Source organism: Eretmochelys imbricata, chromosome 1 (assembly GCF_965152235.1).
Source record: "Eretmochelys imbricata isolate rEreImb1 chromosome 1, rEreImb1.hap1, whole genome shotgun sequence".
NCBI lineage: Eukaryota > Metazoa > Chordata > Testudines > Cheloniidae > Eretmochelys > Eretmochelys imbricata.
The window spans coordinates 330,227,301-330,243,353 of NC_135572.1; the positions used below are offsets into that span (position 1 = coordinate 330,227,301).

Sequence of the window (16,053 nt, forward strand, 5' to 3'; positions counted from 1 at the left end):
CAGACAGCTCTAAATCAGTGACCTTTCCTCTTCATTATTTACCAGTCCTCTAATTTCTGTGTCATCTGCAAACTATCAGTGATGATTTTATGTTTTCTGCCAGGTCACTGACAAAAATATTAGGTAGTGTAGAGCCAAGAACCAATCCCGCAGGACCCACTGGAAACACACCTGCTCAGTGACAACTCCTTGTTTACCATTATATTTCAAGACTTCTCAATTGGCCAGTTTTTAATCCATTTAATGTGTGCCATGCTAATTTTATATCATTCTAGTTTTTAATCAAAATGTCATGTGATACCAAGTATATTATGTCAGCGCTATTACTTTTAATCAGTCAAACATGTAATCTCATAAAAAAAGATATCAAACTAGTTTTACAGGTTCTATTTTCGATAAACCCATGTTGATTTGCACTAATTACATTACCCTCCTTTCAGAGTAGCAGCCATGTTAGTCTGTATCCGCAAAAAGAACAGGAATACTTGTGGCACCTTAGAGACTAACAAATTTATTAGAGCATAAGCTTTCGTGGGCTGCAGCCCACTTCATCGGATGCATAGAATGGAACATACAGTAATTATATATATTACACACACATACACACACACACACACACACACACACACACATACAGATAAGTTAGAAGTTACCATACAAACTGTGAGAGGCTAATTAGTTAAGAGGAGCTATTATCAGCAGGAACAAACAAACACTTTTGTAGTGATAATCAAGATGGCCCATTTAGACAGTTGACAAGAAGGTGTGAGGATACTTAATTTAAGGAAATAGATTCAATATGTGTAATGACCCAGCCACTGCCAGTCTCTATTCAAACCCAAGTTAATGGTATCTAGTTTGCATATTAATTCAAGCTCAGCAGTTTCTCATTGGAGTCTGTTTTTGAAGCTTTTCTGTTGCAAAATTGCCACCCTTAGATCTTTTACTGAGTGGCCAGAGAGGTTGAAGTGTTCTCCTACAGGTTTTAGAATGTTATGATTCCTGATGTCAGATTTGTATCCATTTATTCTTTTGCGTAGAGACTGTTTGGTTTGGCCAATGTGCATGGCAGAGGGGCACTGCTGGCACATGATGGCATATATCACATTGGTAGATGTGCAAATGAATGAGTCCCTGATGGCGTGACTAATGTGATTAGGTCCTGTGATGGTGTCACTTGAATAAATATGTGGACAGAGTTGGCATCGGGCTTTGTTGCAAGGACAGGTTCCTGGGTTAGTGTTTTTGTTGTAAGAAGAAAAGGAGTACTTGTGGCACCTTAGAGACTAACCAGTTTATTTGAGCATGAGCTTTCGTGAGCTACAGCTCACTTCATCAGATACATACCGTGGAAACTGCAGCAGACTTTTCCACGGTATGTATCTGATGAAGTGAGCTGTAGCTCACGAAAGCTCATGCTCAAATAAACTGGTTAGTCTCTAAGGTGCCACAAGTACTCCTTTTCTTTTTGCGAATACAGACTAACACGGCTGTTACTCTGAAACCTGTTTTTGTTGTGTGGTTGCTGGTGAGTATTTGCTTCAGGTTGGGTCATTACACATATTGAATCTATTTCCTTAAGTTAAGTATCCTCACACCTTCTGGTCAACTGTCTAAATGGGTCATCTTGATTATCACTACAAAAGGGTTTTTTTTTTCCTCCTGCTGATAATAGCTCATCTTAACTAATTAGCCTCTCACAGTTTGTACGGTAACTTCTAACTTATCTGTATGTGTGTGTATGTATAGATATGTTCTGTGTGTGTGTGTGTGTGTGTATATATATTACTATATGTTCCATTCTATGCATCCGATGAACTGGGCTGTAGCCCACGAAAGCTTATGCTCTAATAAATTTGTTAGTCTCTTAGATGCCACAAGTACTCCTGTTCTTATTACCCTCCTTTAATTCTTTATTGAGTCCTGTATCAGTCTCTACATTATCCTGCCCAGGATCAATGTCAGGCTGACAGGTCTATAATTACCCAGGTCACCCTGCTGTGCCAATTTTTAAAAAGGGAAAACATTAGTTTTCTTTCAGTCCGGTCTGCTGGAATTTCTCCAGTATTCCAAGACTTATTGAAAATTTAAACTGATGGTCCAGTGAGCTCCTCAGGCAGCTCTTTTAAAACTCTTGAATATAAATTATCTGGACCAGCTGATTTAAAGACATCTAATTTTAGTAGCTGCTGTTTAATGTCTTCCAGATATTGGTGGAATGGAAAGAGTGCTGTCATCACCATATGATGAGACTATATCATCTGTTTTTTCCCCCAAATGCACAACAGAAATACTTAGTGAACACTTCTACCTTTTCTGTATTATTATTGATAATTCTGCCATTTTCATCTAATGGACTAATATCACTTTCAAAATATTTTTTATTCCTATTTAAACAACTCCTTATTGTTCTTAACTGTGTTGGCCATAGATCTCTTCTTCTGTTCCTCAGCTTTCTGTATCAGTTTTCTACAATTCCTAACTTCTGGTTTACATTCATCACTATGAACTTCCCCTTTCTTTCATATGTTATATTCTTCTTTCTATTTTTTTTTATAGCTGCCTTCATTTCCCCTCTAAACCAGGGAATTTTTTTAACCAATAAGATCTTCTTACTCACTTGTGAAGAAGTTGTTTTTTTTGGCATCTAGTAAAGTGTTCTTAATTGATTCCCAGTTATCATTCACATTTTTCTGATTACATTCTTCCTCACAGCTGATTTGGCTCATAATTGCTTTCAGCTTTGTGAATTTGGCCCTATTAAAGTACCAAGTATATATATATATATATATATTATTGGTCTGGACTTTATTCAGCTTGTACATTATAACTGTGATCAAGTCATGATCGCTTGTACCTAAGCTACCATTAACATTTTTAGTTCTGTGATCAGTTACTCTTCATCTATTAGGACATGGTCTAATAAAGAATTCCCTGTGTTAGCTGTAACGCTTTTTGAGTTAGGAAATTATCATCTATTATGTTCAGAGATTCCAAGGATGTTTTAGTACTAGTTGCATGAGACTTCCAAAATGAGTGACTCAAATTGAATTCCCCCACGATCACACAGGTTTTTCCTTACACACTATAGATAAATACTTAAAGAGGTGGTCATCCTGTTTCCTAATGTGATTTAGCAGTCTGTAATAGACACCAATACCCTATCTTGTGCTTTATCTATTTTGACATTGATCCATATGCATTTAAGATTTTCTTCTGAGTTATCAGTGAGTGAGAAACAGCTAATGCCATTTTTGACAGAGTGCCATTTCGACTCCCCTTTAGCCCACTTGATCCTTCCTAAATAGGTTATAACCACTGATTTTAAAATTTGAATAGCAAGAATCATCCTACCAGATTACAGTAATATCAACTAGATTTAATTTATTCTCATAAATGTCTGACTCCAGTTCCTCTTGTTACCCAGGCTCCTAGCACTGGTGAAGAGACAAAATTCTTGAACTGCCTATACATGTCCTTTTCTTGATTAATTTTGTTCTTAACATCTCGATTTTGTGCTGAGTGCTCATACCTACCCTCTTTTTACACTCCCCTTTTGTGGTTAGTTTTGCGCTCTCTTGACTATTCTAGCCAGCCTGTCCTGATGAGATTGGTCCCCCTTCTAGTGAGGTGGAAGCCATCCAAACCCCTGTGCCTATAGAAGGTGGACCAATATTCCACAAAACCAAAAGCTTCTGCCTTACATCACTTACTTAACCAGTGGCTCTAGAATCTTCCACTTTCTGTCATGAGACAGGTCATATTCCATGTCACCTTCTTTGGGCAACATTCACACTCTCATCATATAAAGATCACATAGCAATCCAGATATGTTCTCCCTACCTGAGTTCTTGTATCTGTACTGATGTTACAAACATTTCAGAGTTGTGAACAACCTCCATTCCTGAGGTATTCGTAACTCTGAGATTCTACTGTATTTCCACCTGGAATATTGATCTCTGTATGGACTTGTTGAATGGGTTGCATTCTACAATTCTCTTTGCAAGACAAAGAATCTTGTGGAATCTTGTAACCGCTCCAAAAGATTTGGCTCTCCACAGAATTGGTTCTATATTCCAGTATGTAGGAGATGGTCTATTGCACCCTTCATCTTCTGATGCTTCGAAGGTTCTCATAGTGTTGGTTTATTCATTTATTTTGAGTAAAGAATAAACTTGTCCCTAGGACAACAAGCAAGTTATATTGAATATCTTTCCTTGATTATCTCAAGTATTTGTTTTCTGATGTTGCTCATTCCCAGATGAAGGCCCACCCTGAAGTCTCCTTAGGGGATGTTGGGCGGGGGGATCTTCCCAGTCTTGGACAACCCCAAGAGATGCTTTTGGGAGTGGATGGTTTTTCCAGAGAATCCCATCCTCTCCAACTCTCAGGAAAGGCAGCAATGTCCAACTTCTGTGTAATCTATGCTCGAACCTAGAGGAACAGGAGGATCAAATGGAACATCTGCTGAGGTATGGTACTTTGAAGATTCTCTCACTGGAAGGAAGGAGGGATTTATTCCTTCTCTAAAGCCTCAGCGACAACTTTGTCTCAGTACTCCCCAAAGAACTGATCAACAAAATATTTGGAAGGATAATCAGATGTTAGACAGCAATTCCAGTTTCTTCAAATGGAGCCGTAGTTGCCCCCAAGACACATCTTTGGAATTTTTGAATGTATAGCAAATAAGTCAAATGAAACATCACTTGAAAAAGCTGCTAGGGAAACCTAATTCAAAGCAGATTTCTTTTTTCATGCTCTCAATTGCCTCCCAGCAGAGCATAGATAGCCACAATAAAAAACTGCGGCCAATACTCTCAGGAGTGAAGCTGCTGTATACAACTTTGGTCTGAATGTTGCTCCTATTCTTTTGATAAGTTTGGCAAAAATACTTCCTTGGTTGCTGTGACTAAGCCCTTTACTAAAGAGGTTGCAGCAGGCTTAACCTTTGATAGAGTAATGAAGACCCTTTAGTCCTTAGATACAAGTAGGTCTTGATAGGGAATTCCACTCCACTTTAATCATAAAATATCACCTCATTAAATAAGTGAGAAAGAATTTCAAAGGTCTTCTTCAGTTTTGTACAGTTTTGTTTTTGTTTTGTTTCCACTTTAAAAAAAGCCACAACCACTTCTGAAGTTAGATCCTCATTTGTGCATAATTCTGGGAAGCTTAGTTGAGACTCTGAGGGATCTGGCAAAAAGCCCCAGCTTCAGAGATTTCTCCTTCTCTTTACAGGATCAAGAGGGAGACTCTCTCATGAAAGGTTTTAAGACTTTGCGCTGGCCCTTTAAGATCTGATTGTGAGCAATACTGTTCACCATTCCTTGGGACAAATCCTGAGAGAAAGAGGGAGGAACCCTGTGAAGAGGAGAGTGCACTACCATTAGACTGAAAGGTCAGTCTGCAGGAATGTATTCTGCATGTATCCCTTCAGAAAACAGTAGCCACTTTATGGCCTGCGTGGGACCCCTGGAGGCTAGAAGGACAGAGAAGGTAGGTGTATCTCACAGACAAGAGGATCTGAATCACTTCACCAACTGCTGTTGGGTTTGGGCTGTGTGGGGACCATCCACACAGAATGAGGAGTGGGCTGCAGGCATTGAAGACAACGGACTTATTAGTTTCAGAAAGGTCACAGGAGCTGGCACGTTTCAAGGCACATGAGGACTTGCAGGTAAAACCGCTAGTGAGAAGGGGCTTGCTCTGTGGCTTTTTTAAACTATCTCAGCACAGATCTTGCTTATGTGCCGGCTAAGAGCAGGAATTTCATCGTCCTCGTTGCTATGGGGGAAACTTGTCTTGCCTGGAGATTTAGGAGATTCCAGGGAAACTTTCCTGCCTGTTCTGGAAGCTATAGCAATAGGTGTCCCATATCTGGGGGAGAAGCAGAAGGGTTTTGAAAAACATACATCTGGTTCCAGGCCACTTATTCTACCCTTATCTCAGCAAAGGCAATTTCATCTGTGTTGATGTAGATCTTGCTCACACATCAGGTGGGAGCTAAGTTTCTGCAGCCTGCTATCTCTGTCTGCCATTTCTGAGAAGGGAGGGGAAGAGAGGTGCTGTCCTTCAAACCCTTCTCAGAAAGTCAAAATAATTTTTTAAGTTTAGCAGTTTTGAGCAGAAAAACTTCAAAACCAATGAAGAAACTGACTTCAGCTAAAAATCTTTAAAAAGATGCTACAAAAGGAAAGCTGGAGTCTGCAGTACATGCCACTCAGAGGCAAATAATCCTGGAAAGGCATTTTTCCTGAGGGTTCATCCTGAGCCCAGGCTTATAGTAAAGGTCTTCATTCATAGATTTTAAGACCAGAAGGGACACAGAGATGGAGAACATCCCATTCCAAAGACCATCTGACATAAAGAGGACTGAGAAGTCATTTACTTCTAGATTGTACAATCAATATATAGTATCAGCTAGAAGACCACAAGTTCCTCAAAGCACTGATTTGATAAAGCTAGTTAAGATTTCACAGTTAAGTTTCATTTGGCCTTTATCCCTGGCAATTTTTATTATTTGAAAAGAAGAGTTTACTGTCCAAAATATTAAGACCAGGAAATATACTGCTTATAAAATATAGAAACCCAAGTTTAAATAGAACTTACATTAACTATAGATTCCTTTGTTTGCGCCATGTCTGAAATAACTCCATCTGTAATAATGAGAAGAACAAAATACTGGGAGCCATCTTTTACTGAGGAAGCATATCTGAAAGAACAACAACAAAAAAGACCAAAATTATAACAGCAGAAAACCTGTACACAAACAGATTAAGATGACAAAGTATACTTTTACAATTCAATTGCTTAAAAAAGTAATGCTGAATGTCTCTGCTAGGCCCCCCCAAGAGAAAAAGCATTCATAGTTAAAACAGACAACTCTGCTTTTAGCCGAATATGTTCTAACAAAGTAACTGTGGTATGTAGGATAACTGTGTTAATAGATATCTGCAGAAGCAACTGAACAAAGTTCTCTGTGGCTGCAGAATCAATGAAGTGTGAGAAGTATATTGTTGATAGGTTACAGCAGCAGAGGTAGAATGGAAAATGTAGTATCTGGCAGTGCCTTAGGACTGTATTAGTTATTAGGGAGTTATTAGAACTATGGAGGTAGTTGCTGGGGTCTAATGGGGAAATATAATTATGGTGCATTTAAAATAATTAGGAATCAGCACACGATATGAAGATCTTGTTAAACACCTGGAATGTTTCTGGGTCATATGCAACAGTTTGCTATATTCTGCATCAGCAGTTCTAACCCCTGAAATTAGCCATCCCCACATGACCTGTGAAGATTGTGTTGGATCCACCTCTGAGGATTATGCACAAGTTTCACCAGCAGAAGATACCAAAATGATCACTTTTTCTTGGGTAGCAGAACTGGCAACAGTGAATCTGCATCAAGAATAAGAGTATGATGCAGTTTCAGTATGGAATGCCATAACTAGTAAATATCCCTGGCTCCAGCCTGCAGCTAGGGGTTATTTTACAAGTTAATATATAAGGCACTACATACAATAGTTTACACACAGACTCTCGCTGTTTTATTCTACTTTATAGTCTTACTTTATTTAAGAGATACAGGGAAACAATTAAATTATTTGCTCAGGAATCTGTTTAGCTAAAATTACCTGGTCCAAATCACGTGCCCTAGATCAACACACAGAGGGAACCTTCTGTGTGAAGCTCTCCCTATTATTATTTAGAAATCAGGCCTCAGTCACCTTCACGGAAGCATCTCTCCCCTCAGAAGTCTCGCCAGGTATAGGGGCTATACTGAGGGAGGATGCAGAAGAGATGCACATCATCTCTCCTATACCCCAATGGGGAATCTCCAAAGAACATAGTATACTCTCCAGGCTGTATTACCTCTTCTGATGAGTCCACTCCACCTGGGGGCACTGGGTCAGACGAGGCACTGGTAGTGTGATGAGCCAGGCTACCAGGGATACATCAGTATTAACGTCAATGTAAAGGTGTAGGAATGCAGAGATCCTCGGGGTTCTGCCAAGTTTAGGGTTCTGTCATTTTCATGAGAGAAAACCCTGCTCTCTCCCCAAAAGGAGAGCTCTGCAGAAGCATCCCCTTGGAGATTTTCTTCCATAGGGACTTCTCCTTTTGGTTTTAACATGGGAGGGTATGATCTGGGCATCTGTTATTTATCTGTCACACTATAATGCATAATTTCATAGTTGGTCCCATGTGGATTATGAGCCCATACAATAGCACAAAGTAGTCCTATAAAAATGAAGTAATATATATATGTGGAACAACGTTTCACTCACTAGTATCCAGAGTGATTTTTAAAAATGTATTTTTTACATCTCCTACCCTGGTCTTCATTGTTTAAAATGTACATAAATGTAGTATATTAAATTAATTTTGAATGCACATCCCTAGTTCTTGTTAGGATTTTTTAAATATAAATTAAACTAGTCTCATGAACTTTCATTGTTGTAACCTTCATCCTCCCACATCCCCTCCATACTGCTTTTGTTTTTGCTATGTTAAATCTAAGCACTTTGGATTAAGGACCTGACATTTTATTTGTTTGGAAAGTACCATTCGTCAAAATTAGTTGATTACGACAAGTTGAAGACACTGAAAATTATATCTTTTTCCTTTAGTACTGCTTAATGTAACTGACAATAAACATTTCTGTGTGTGAGACCTGGCTTGAAAGAGCTTTCTCAGGAATGGACTTGTTTCTCAGGAATGACAGTTTGTCAAAGGGTTTCTGCAATGGCATAAAAACAATTGAAAAAGCAGTTGCAGAGGTTTAAGTGGTAGCTGCATATTCCTTACTATAACCATTGGTCTTGTCATTGTAGATTTTTACAAACTGAGAAAACAATGTGTAGGATTCAAAATATAAAGCTGTTTTAGATCGTCAATTCAGTTTTACAAGTAGGCTGTTCAAATAGAATGGCTAGCAATCTGCCTTTTCTTTACTACCATGGAATAGTAGCTGTTTAAATTACCTATCCTGAAACTAAGTATTTTACTTACTCTGTACACTTAAGCTAACATAGTAATTCCTAAAATAAATTAGTACTGGAAATAAAACCATTTATGGGCCAACTCATTTAAAAAGAGGCACGTGTAGAAAGAAGCCTTAGATTCCTTACTCTACTGGCTCAGGGAGTAAAAGCCCAATGCAAACATTATATATAGGACATTATATACAATGTAAGATGTATCAGCAATCTACACTGAGTAATTTAAAGGAAAACTCCCAGTTACCAGCACAATTCAAAATAGTTCTTTGTAACTCTAGTTTTTCACTTGCATTTTACAAAAGTAAGGAAAAAGTTCTGAGCTATGCAATTATACATTTATTCTTGGGCCTCATGGTCACATGGTTAATGAAATTAAGTTTTCAGGAAGTTCATAGCATAACAAGGCACAACTCAATCAAAAGTAGTACATTGTGCATTGCAGGTGTTAACTAACTAAAATACTTGTTTTGACAGCATGGGAGGAACTAAGAATATTATCTCAACAGTAGCACTGTCGCAGCAATCAGTCACATCTTCATCAACTAGGCCACAGGGGACTCTAATGGCTGGTGAAACAGTATATCAAAACCATGGAATCTGGATGTATCCCAAAAGCCTGGCGGGAGGCGATAGTCATTGCCATATGCAAACTGAGCAAGCTGACTGATGATCTAGTAAGTTATAGGCTGATATCACTCCTGTGTACTACCTACAAACTTATTCTTCAGAGAATCAGTCTTCTTGCTGAGTCAATGAACCCCAAAGAACAAGTGGGATTCCGGCCTAAATGCACTTGTTGCGACCATGTTTAGGTGATTGTAACACATATTAAGGAAAGATTCCAGAAAAAAATTAAGATCAGCACAACCTTTGAAGATGTGTCATCAGCCCACAATACAGTCTGGATTAAAGGCCTGATGCTAAAGCTCACAAGGATCATCCCCTGCCACAAAACACTACAACTACTGTGGATGATGCTGAGCAATAGGTGGTTACATGTCCACCTGGGCAACGCACGTCAGTTCGCTCTGGTTCCTCAACAATGGACTGCCACAGGCTCAGTACTCACACTGATGCTTTTCAATGTTTACAAGAGTGACATGCCTCCAAGCAAATTTGCATATGTGGATGACCTTCCCCTGGCAACAGAAGCAGCCACCTTTTGCAACATCAAGTCTACCCTGAACAGGGACCTACACACCAAGAAGGAACATTTCCGGATGGAGGCTCAAGCCAAATCCTCACAAAACAGTCACTTCATTCCATCTTGATAACAAGAAGCTAAGCGCACCCTAAAAGTGACCTTTGGCGACACCGTGTGACATGACACCACCTCAACCTATCTCGGAATAAAGTTGGATTGCCTGCTAACCTTCCACAACCATCTGAAGAAAGTAGCTGTCAAGATAAAGACAAGGGTCAATAAGGTCCAGAAACTGGCAAGCACAAGTTGAAGAGCATCAGCATCCCAGTGTTATGGACATCAGTGATGGCCCTTATGTACTCTGTAGCCGAGTACTGTGCACAGCTATGGACAAGTAGCCATACTTGACTTGTTGATGTCCAACTAAATAGTGCAATGTGGTGCATCACTGGAACCATCAATTCGACCCCAACACCTTGGCTGTCAGTGCTGTTGCACATTGCTCCCCCATCCATTCGACGTGATGCCGCAATCCTTTGGGAATTCCAGAGGATCATGGAAAATAAACATCTTCCCATTCACCAGGGCCTTAAAAAAGTCCCCCCCCCACCCCAACACCACCTGAAGTTGTGTAGGCCCTTTTGGTCTCACATGTTTAACCTGCAACAATGCAACTTCAACCCTGATGAAGCCTGGAAAGCCGAATCGAGTTCACAAAAAGTTATAAACAAACACCTTATGAAAGAGCTGATGCAGAAGATCTCTGGCTTTGATCTCCCATGAAGTTCATGGGCAACTCTAAACTGTATCTGCACAAACTATGACAGATACGGATACTTGCTGCACAAATGGAAAATTAAAGACTCTCTGGTGTGCGACTGTGATCACCCAGAACAGACCATGGAACATATAAAAACTCAATGCTCAATTCACAAACATGAAGGAGACGTCACAGCAATAGACTCTGCTATTCCAGACACAATTATCTGGCTTAACCATCTAAATGTAAAATTATAGTTGTTGCTCTACATTTACATCAGCAATACAAAGAAGAATATACCTTTTATGTCTCCTAGTTTGTTTTAATGCTATACTTTAATATTATGTTGTAAAAGATGTACTGTTATTGCAATTTGTGCTTTGCATAAGGTATTTAACAGAAATTTTAGTTGCCAGTTGTAAATGCCATAAATGGCAGGTCATAAATCCAAGGGCAATTTTGATCAAAAGGCAAAAGAGCATCTTCTCAAAGAACAGGACACTTCCCCTTGTACAAGACCCACTAGTCTGGTTTACATATGATCTTTGTCTCAAGAAAACAAACTTTTAAAAGAGTTTTATGTTTTAGAGAAAGACCTGGTAGCGCAAAAAAATGAGGATTTTTTTTCCAGGTTATTCCAAAGAGAAGTATAGGGATGTGTTATCAGAGCTATAAATTAAGACACAGAAGTGGGCTTTTTCTTTAGACCCGCCTCTGTTTTGCAAGAAAAAGCATCAGTTAAAACACCTACAAAATTCATACTGAAATACACTTCTTTTACAAAAAGAAAAGGAGTACTTGTGGCACCTTAGAGACTGTAACGAAAGTGATCAGCTAAGGTGAGCTATTACCAGCAGGAGAGCGGGGGAGAGGGGGGAACCTTTTGTAGTGATAATCAAGGTGGGCCATTTCCATCAGTTGACAAGAACGCCTAAGGAACGATGTCTCGTTGGAGTCTTCAAAAAACAGACTCCAACGAGAGACTGCTGAATTGGAATTTAATTTGCAAACTGGATACAATTAACTCAGGCTTGAATAAAGACTGGGAGGGGATGGGTCATTACACAAAGTAAAACTATTTCCCCATGTTTATTTCCCGCCCCTCCACTGCTGTTCCTCTGCTGCTGGTAATAGCTCACCTTACCTGATCACTTTTGTTACAGTCTGTATGGTAACACCCATTGTTTCATGTTCTCTGTGTATATAAAGCTCCCCACTGTATTTTCCACTGAATGCATCCGATGATGTGAGCTGTAGCTCACGAAAGCTTATGCTCAAATAAATTGGTTAGTCTCTAAGGTGCCACAAGTACTCCTTTTCTTTTTGGATACAGACTAACACGGCTGCTACTCTGAAACATTTCTTTTACAAACACTCTAAGGTTTTCATTCTTCAAACTAAGAAAACAATGATGGTTGAAAATGTTGGTTCCTCTTAGCTGAGGCTTGCTTACACAATGAGTGGTGCAATAGAGGGGTGTGAATTCAAGTACACACTAAAATTTCCTAGTGTGCTTTAATGTAGCACTGTTTGAAATGGGACTACATTAACGCGCACTAGGGACCATTTAGTACACGCCAGCAAATCCACACAGGCCAGTTAGTGTGCAACACACTAGTGCACACTTGAATTTATATCCCCCTAGTGCAGGTCCACACACCATGAAGACAAGCCCTAACTCATTTGGAACAACCCTCTTTTTTATTCCTTAAATACTTAAATTGCTAAGCTTATTTTGAAATGCATATTTGCAAATATTTTGTATCAAAGCTTCTAATGATATGTAAATAATAAAAGGCAGTATGTACCAACTTTGAATCTAATGACCATGCGGACTGGTTGCTAACTACAAGAAGCCATGTAAGTATAGAATACTTATATTAATTGGGAAAATAACTAGTTATTTGACAATGCTTAAGCAACTCCTTCACCCAGCTCAGAAAGAAAATCACCTCTCCAAGACTGTTAAGAAAAGACAATGACTTATTTAATGACTATTCTAGTCTGAAGACAGAAATTCAATTTATATTAGATACTAATAAAGCTGAAGAAATAGCTCAGAAAATGGACTAAATAAAGGAAAGCATTAAAACTCTTAACTTTAAAAATGTTCTGATAACTTCCTGCCACAGAGACAAAAGCAATATAACTATCAAATTAAGATAAATTTATAATCCTAATGCATATGCATTAATGGGCTACATAAGCTCCTAAGGATACTGCACAAAGATACTGAGCAAACATAAGAATGAAAACAACTAATTTAAATCCAGCCAAGCCCTAAAAATAGGTATGTCTTGCACCACTAGCAAAATTATGAAAGAAGAGTATAAAAATCTCTGTAGTAAGCAAGCAGTATGCACTTTGCTCCCATCCTCAACTTTACAGCAGTCACAGCTCATCTGGCAAGCAAACAGCAACTGCCACTATTTTGGCAACTGCCAAATTAAGACAGCCAATAAAAGAACAGTCACTGAGCCGCATCAAGAAAAAGCGACCCCCCACCCCAGTTCAGAAACATCCCCAGGTCTTCAACATGAATTGGTGAGATGGAAATTAACCATAGCATTGTCAAGGAATTAGATCTGAATTTTCTTGTAATAATTTTAATGGGATATTGAAATACTATTTTAATTTAAGATATTAACAACTTCTCCTGTTAAAATACCAAATGGTGAGACCAGGTAATCCTAGTTAGGTCTAATATTGGTAGAGAGAGAGAACTAATGGGATTTAATTCGGATTACAGTTCTTAATGTTAATTAATTTTTACTCACCTTTGCCCATTTATAAACTGTTTAGGTTATATATGGTAAACCAAATAGGACTCACCTACCCTTAAACAAAATTATTTTCCTGATCTATAAACTGTTTTAGTTACTCAAGATACACTATGACTGGACTCTCTACTAATTTTGGAAATAATATACTTTGGTCTTAACTTCCAAAGAGAGAAGTGCCTCCACCAGAGGCAGGCCCAATCTTAAAGATGTAATCTCTGTCAAAAGCTTTCCACAGAGACACATACAGAAGAGACTGCAATTTAAGTAAGCATTATTTATCATTTATGTTCTGTTTGCTTTGGTTTCTGTGGTTCCTTTCTTTAAAAATAAAATACCCACAGTTAATTATTGTGATGATTTGCTTGTTTTTAACCATGGTGTCCCCTAAGAGCCCCATATGCCTGAAATAGCAGGAATCACATTCCTGAACTGGCATTCAGAGATTGAGTTTATTATGAGCTGACCCACCATTTCTTTTTTCTCTAGACATTTTAGTCCTTTTTTGGATAAAATTACTTGGTGTCTAGCAACTTTAAAAAAAACACTTTCACTCTCACAGGTGGCAGGGAGAGAAGAGGGACACCAGCTAGTTCATATTCCTTGTTCTGTGGTTTTCTGTTGAGGTATATTTGCAATCAGTTGATCTTTTTCAGATGCCAGGAATATTACATTACTGCACGGTGACTTCTTTGAAATGCAGCGTGCCTGGCACCTCCTGGGACTAGCCATGGGAACTGGCAGGAAGTGGAGTGCATCTAGATAGGATCTATTCCATGCAATTGAATGAGGGGATGAAAAAAACCTGAGAACTTCTGCCACTTACCAAGCTATACATTCAGCTATTCAGGATTTCCTCCTGAATGATTTTTCTAGAACTGCCCTTTTTTTTTTTTTTAAAAATAATACAGTAGATAAATCTTTTGCAATAAAGTAAAAAGGACCAACCAGCCTACAGTTCCTGTTCAGATTTTTATCTGGAAAAAACCCACTATAGTTAAGACGGATGAACAATTTGAACTTGATTCTTCACTTACATATACAGATGTGCATCACTGTGTAGCTTATAAAATAAACTACTATGTTTGTGCACACATGCAAAATAGCAGAGGTTATTGAATGCTCTTTAATGCGTACCTGGATATCTACTAGCAGGATTGAAAATGTGGCAATTCTTAACGTCTTTATACAATCCTTTTTATACCATGCCAGATCAATGATAGAGACAGATGTTGCTATTACTACTATCTTCTATGCAAAAACCTAATTAAAGTAGTTGAATTTATATCAAAATTGTGCAAAAAGTAGTCATTCAGACTCTTATGCTGACTTCACAAATGAGAATTCTTACATTTTAGTTTGTTCTTGGCTTCTTCAGTTCAACACAGAAGACTTCCTTATATTGTCTGACAGGTAGGATTTGCACTTGACTTTAAGCCTTAAATGCATAAACTGGAATCTTGAGTAGGAGCAGTGAGGTTATATTACCTCTGTATTTCACATGGTGTGACTGCTGCTGGAACACCATGTTGAATTCTGGTGTCCACAATTCTAGAAGGATGTTGATAAATTGGAGAGGATTCAGAGAAGAGCCACAAGAATGATTACAGCATCAGAAAACATGTTTTGCAATAATAGTGTCATGGAACACTGTTTAGCTTAACAGAGAGAAGGTCAAGGGGTGACTTGATTAGTTTGAAGCACCTACACGAAGAACAAATATTTAATAATGGGCTCTTCAGTCAAGCAGAGAAAGGTATAACATGATCCAATGTCTGGAAGTTGAAGCTAGACAAATTCAGGAAATAAGGTGTAAATTTTTAAAAGGGAGAGTAATTAACCACTGGAACATCACATTGGATTCTCAATCAGTGACTGGATGTTTTGCTAAAAGATATGCTCTAGAAATTATTTCCGGGAATTTCCATGACCTACGTTATACAGGAGCACAATGGTTCCTTCTGGCCTGGTATATGAATTTAAGATCTCTTATTGTTTTCACAGATTTTTTTTAACGCCAGAATGGACATTAGATCATCTAGTCTGACCTTCTGTGTAACAGGCCAGGTGCAACAACATTCTCTTCCCTGACTAATATTTCTATAGCTAATATTATGATGTTAAGTAAAATCTTACTTTCCACTAAACTTCTATAGGATTGTCTACATGAATATTTAGTTTGCAACAAACTGGGATGCAAGTCTATTCCATCCAGCCAGATGTGCATTAAGGTGTCCATATGGACCCGGCTGCAATGCACTAAAAGTTCTGTAGTGCGCTTTGATCTACTCCACTTTGAAATGGCACTAGATCAAAGTGCACTAAGGAACTGTGAGTGTGGGTCAGGAAGGTCCACAGAAATAGTTA

General features: G+C 38.6%; 1 protein-coding gene across 6 annotated transcripts in view; it reads right to left on the reverse strand.

Annotated features, from left to right (window-relative positions):
- CPNE8 (copine 8) overlaps window positions 1-16,053 on the reverse strand; it is a 284,253-nt gene that overhangs the window by 35,727 nt on the left and 232,473 nt on the right. For all 6 annotated transcript variants that reach the window (XR_013348079.1, XM_077835107.1, XM_077835129.1 and 3 more), the window contains one exon: window positions 6,610-6,712. Coding sequence is in view for 5 of the 6 variants with exons in the window: in XM_077835107.1 (XP_077691233.1) it covers window positions 6,610-6,712 (103 nt within the window). In the remaining variant the exon portion in view is untranslated. The remainder of the gene's footprint in view (window positions 1-6,609; window positions 6,713-16,053) is intronic.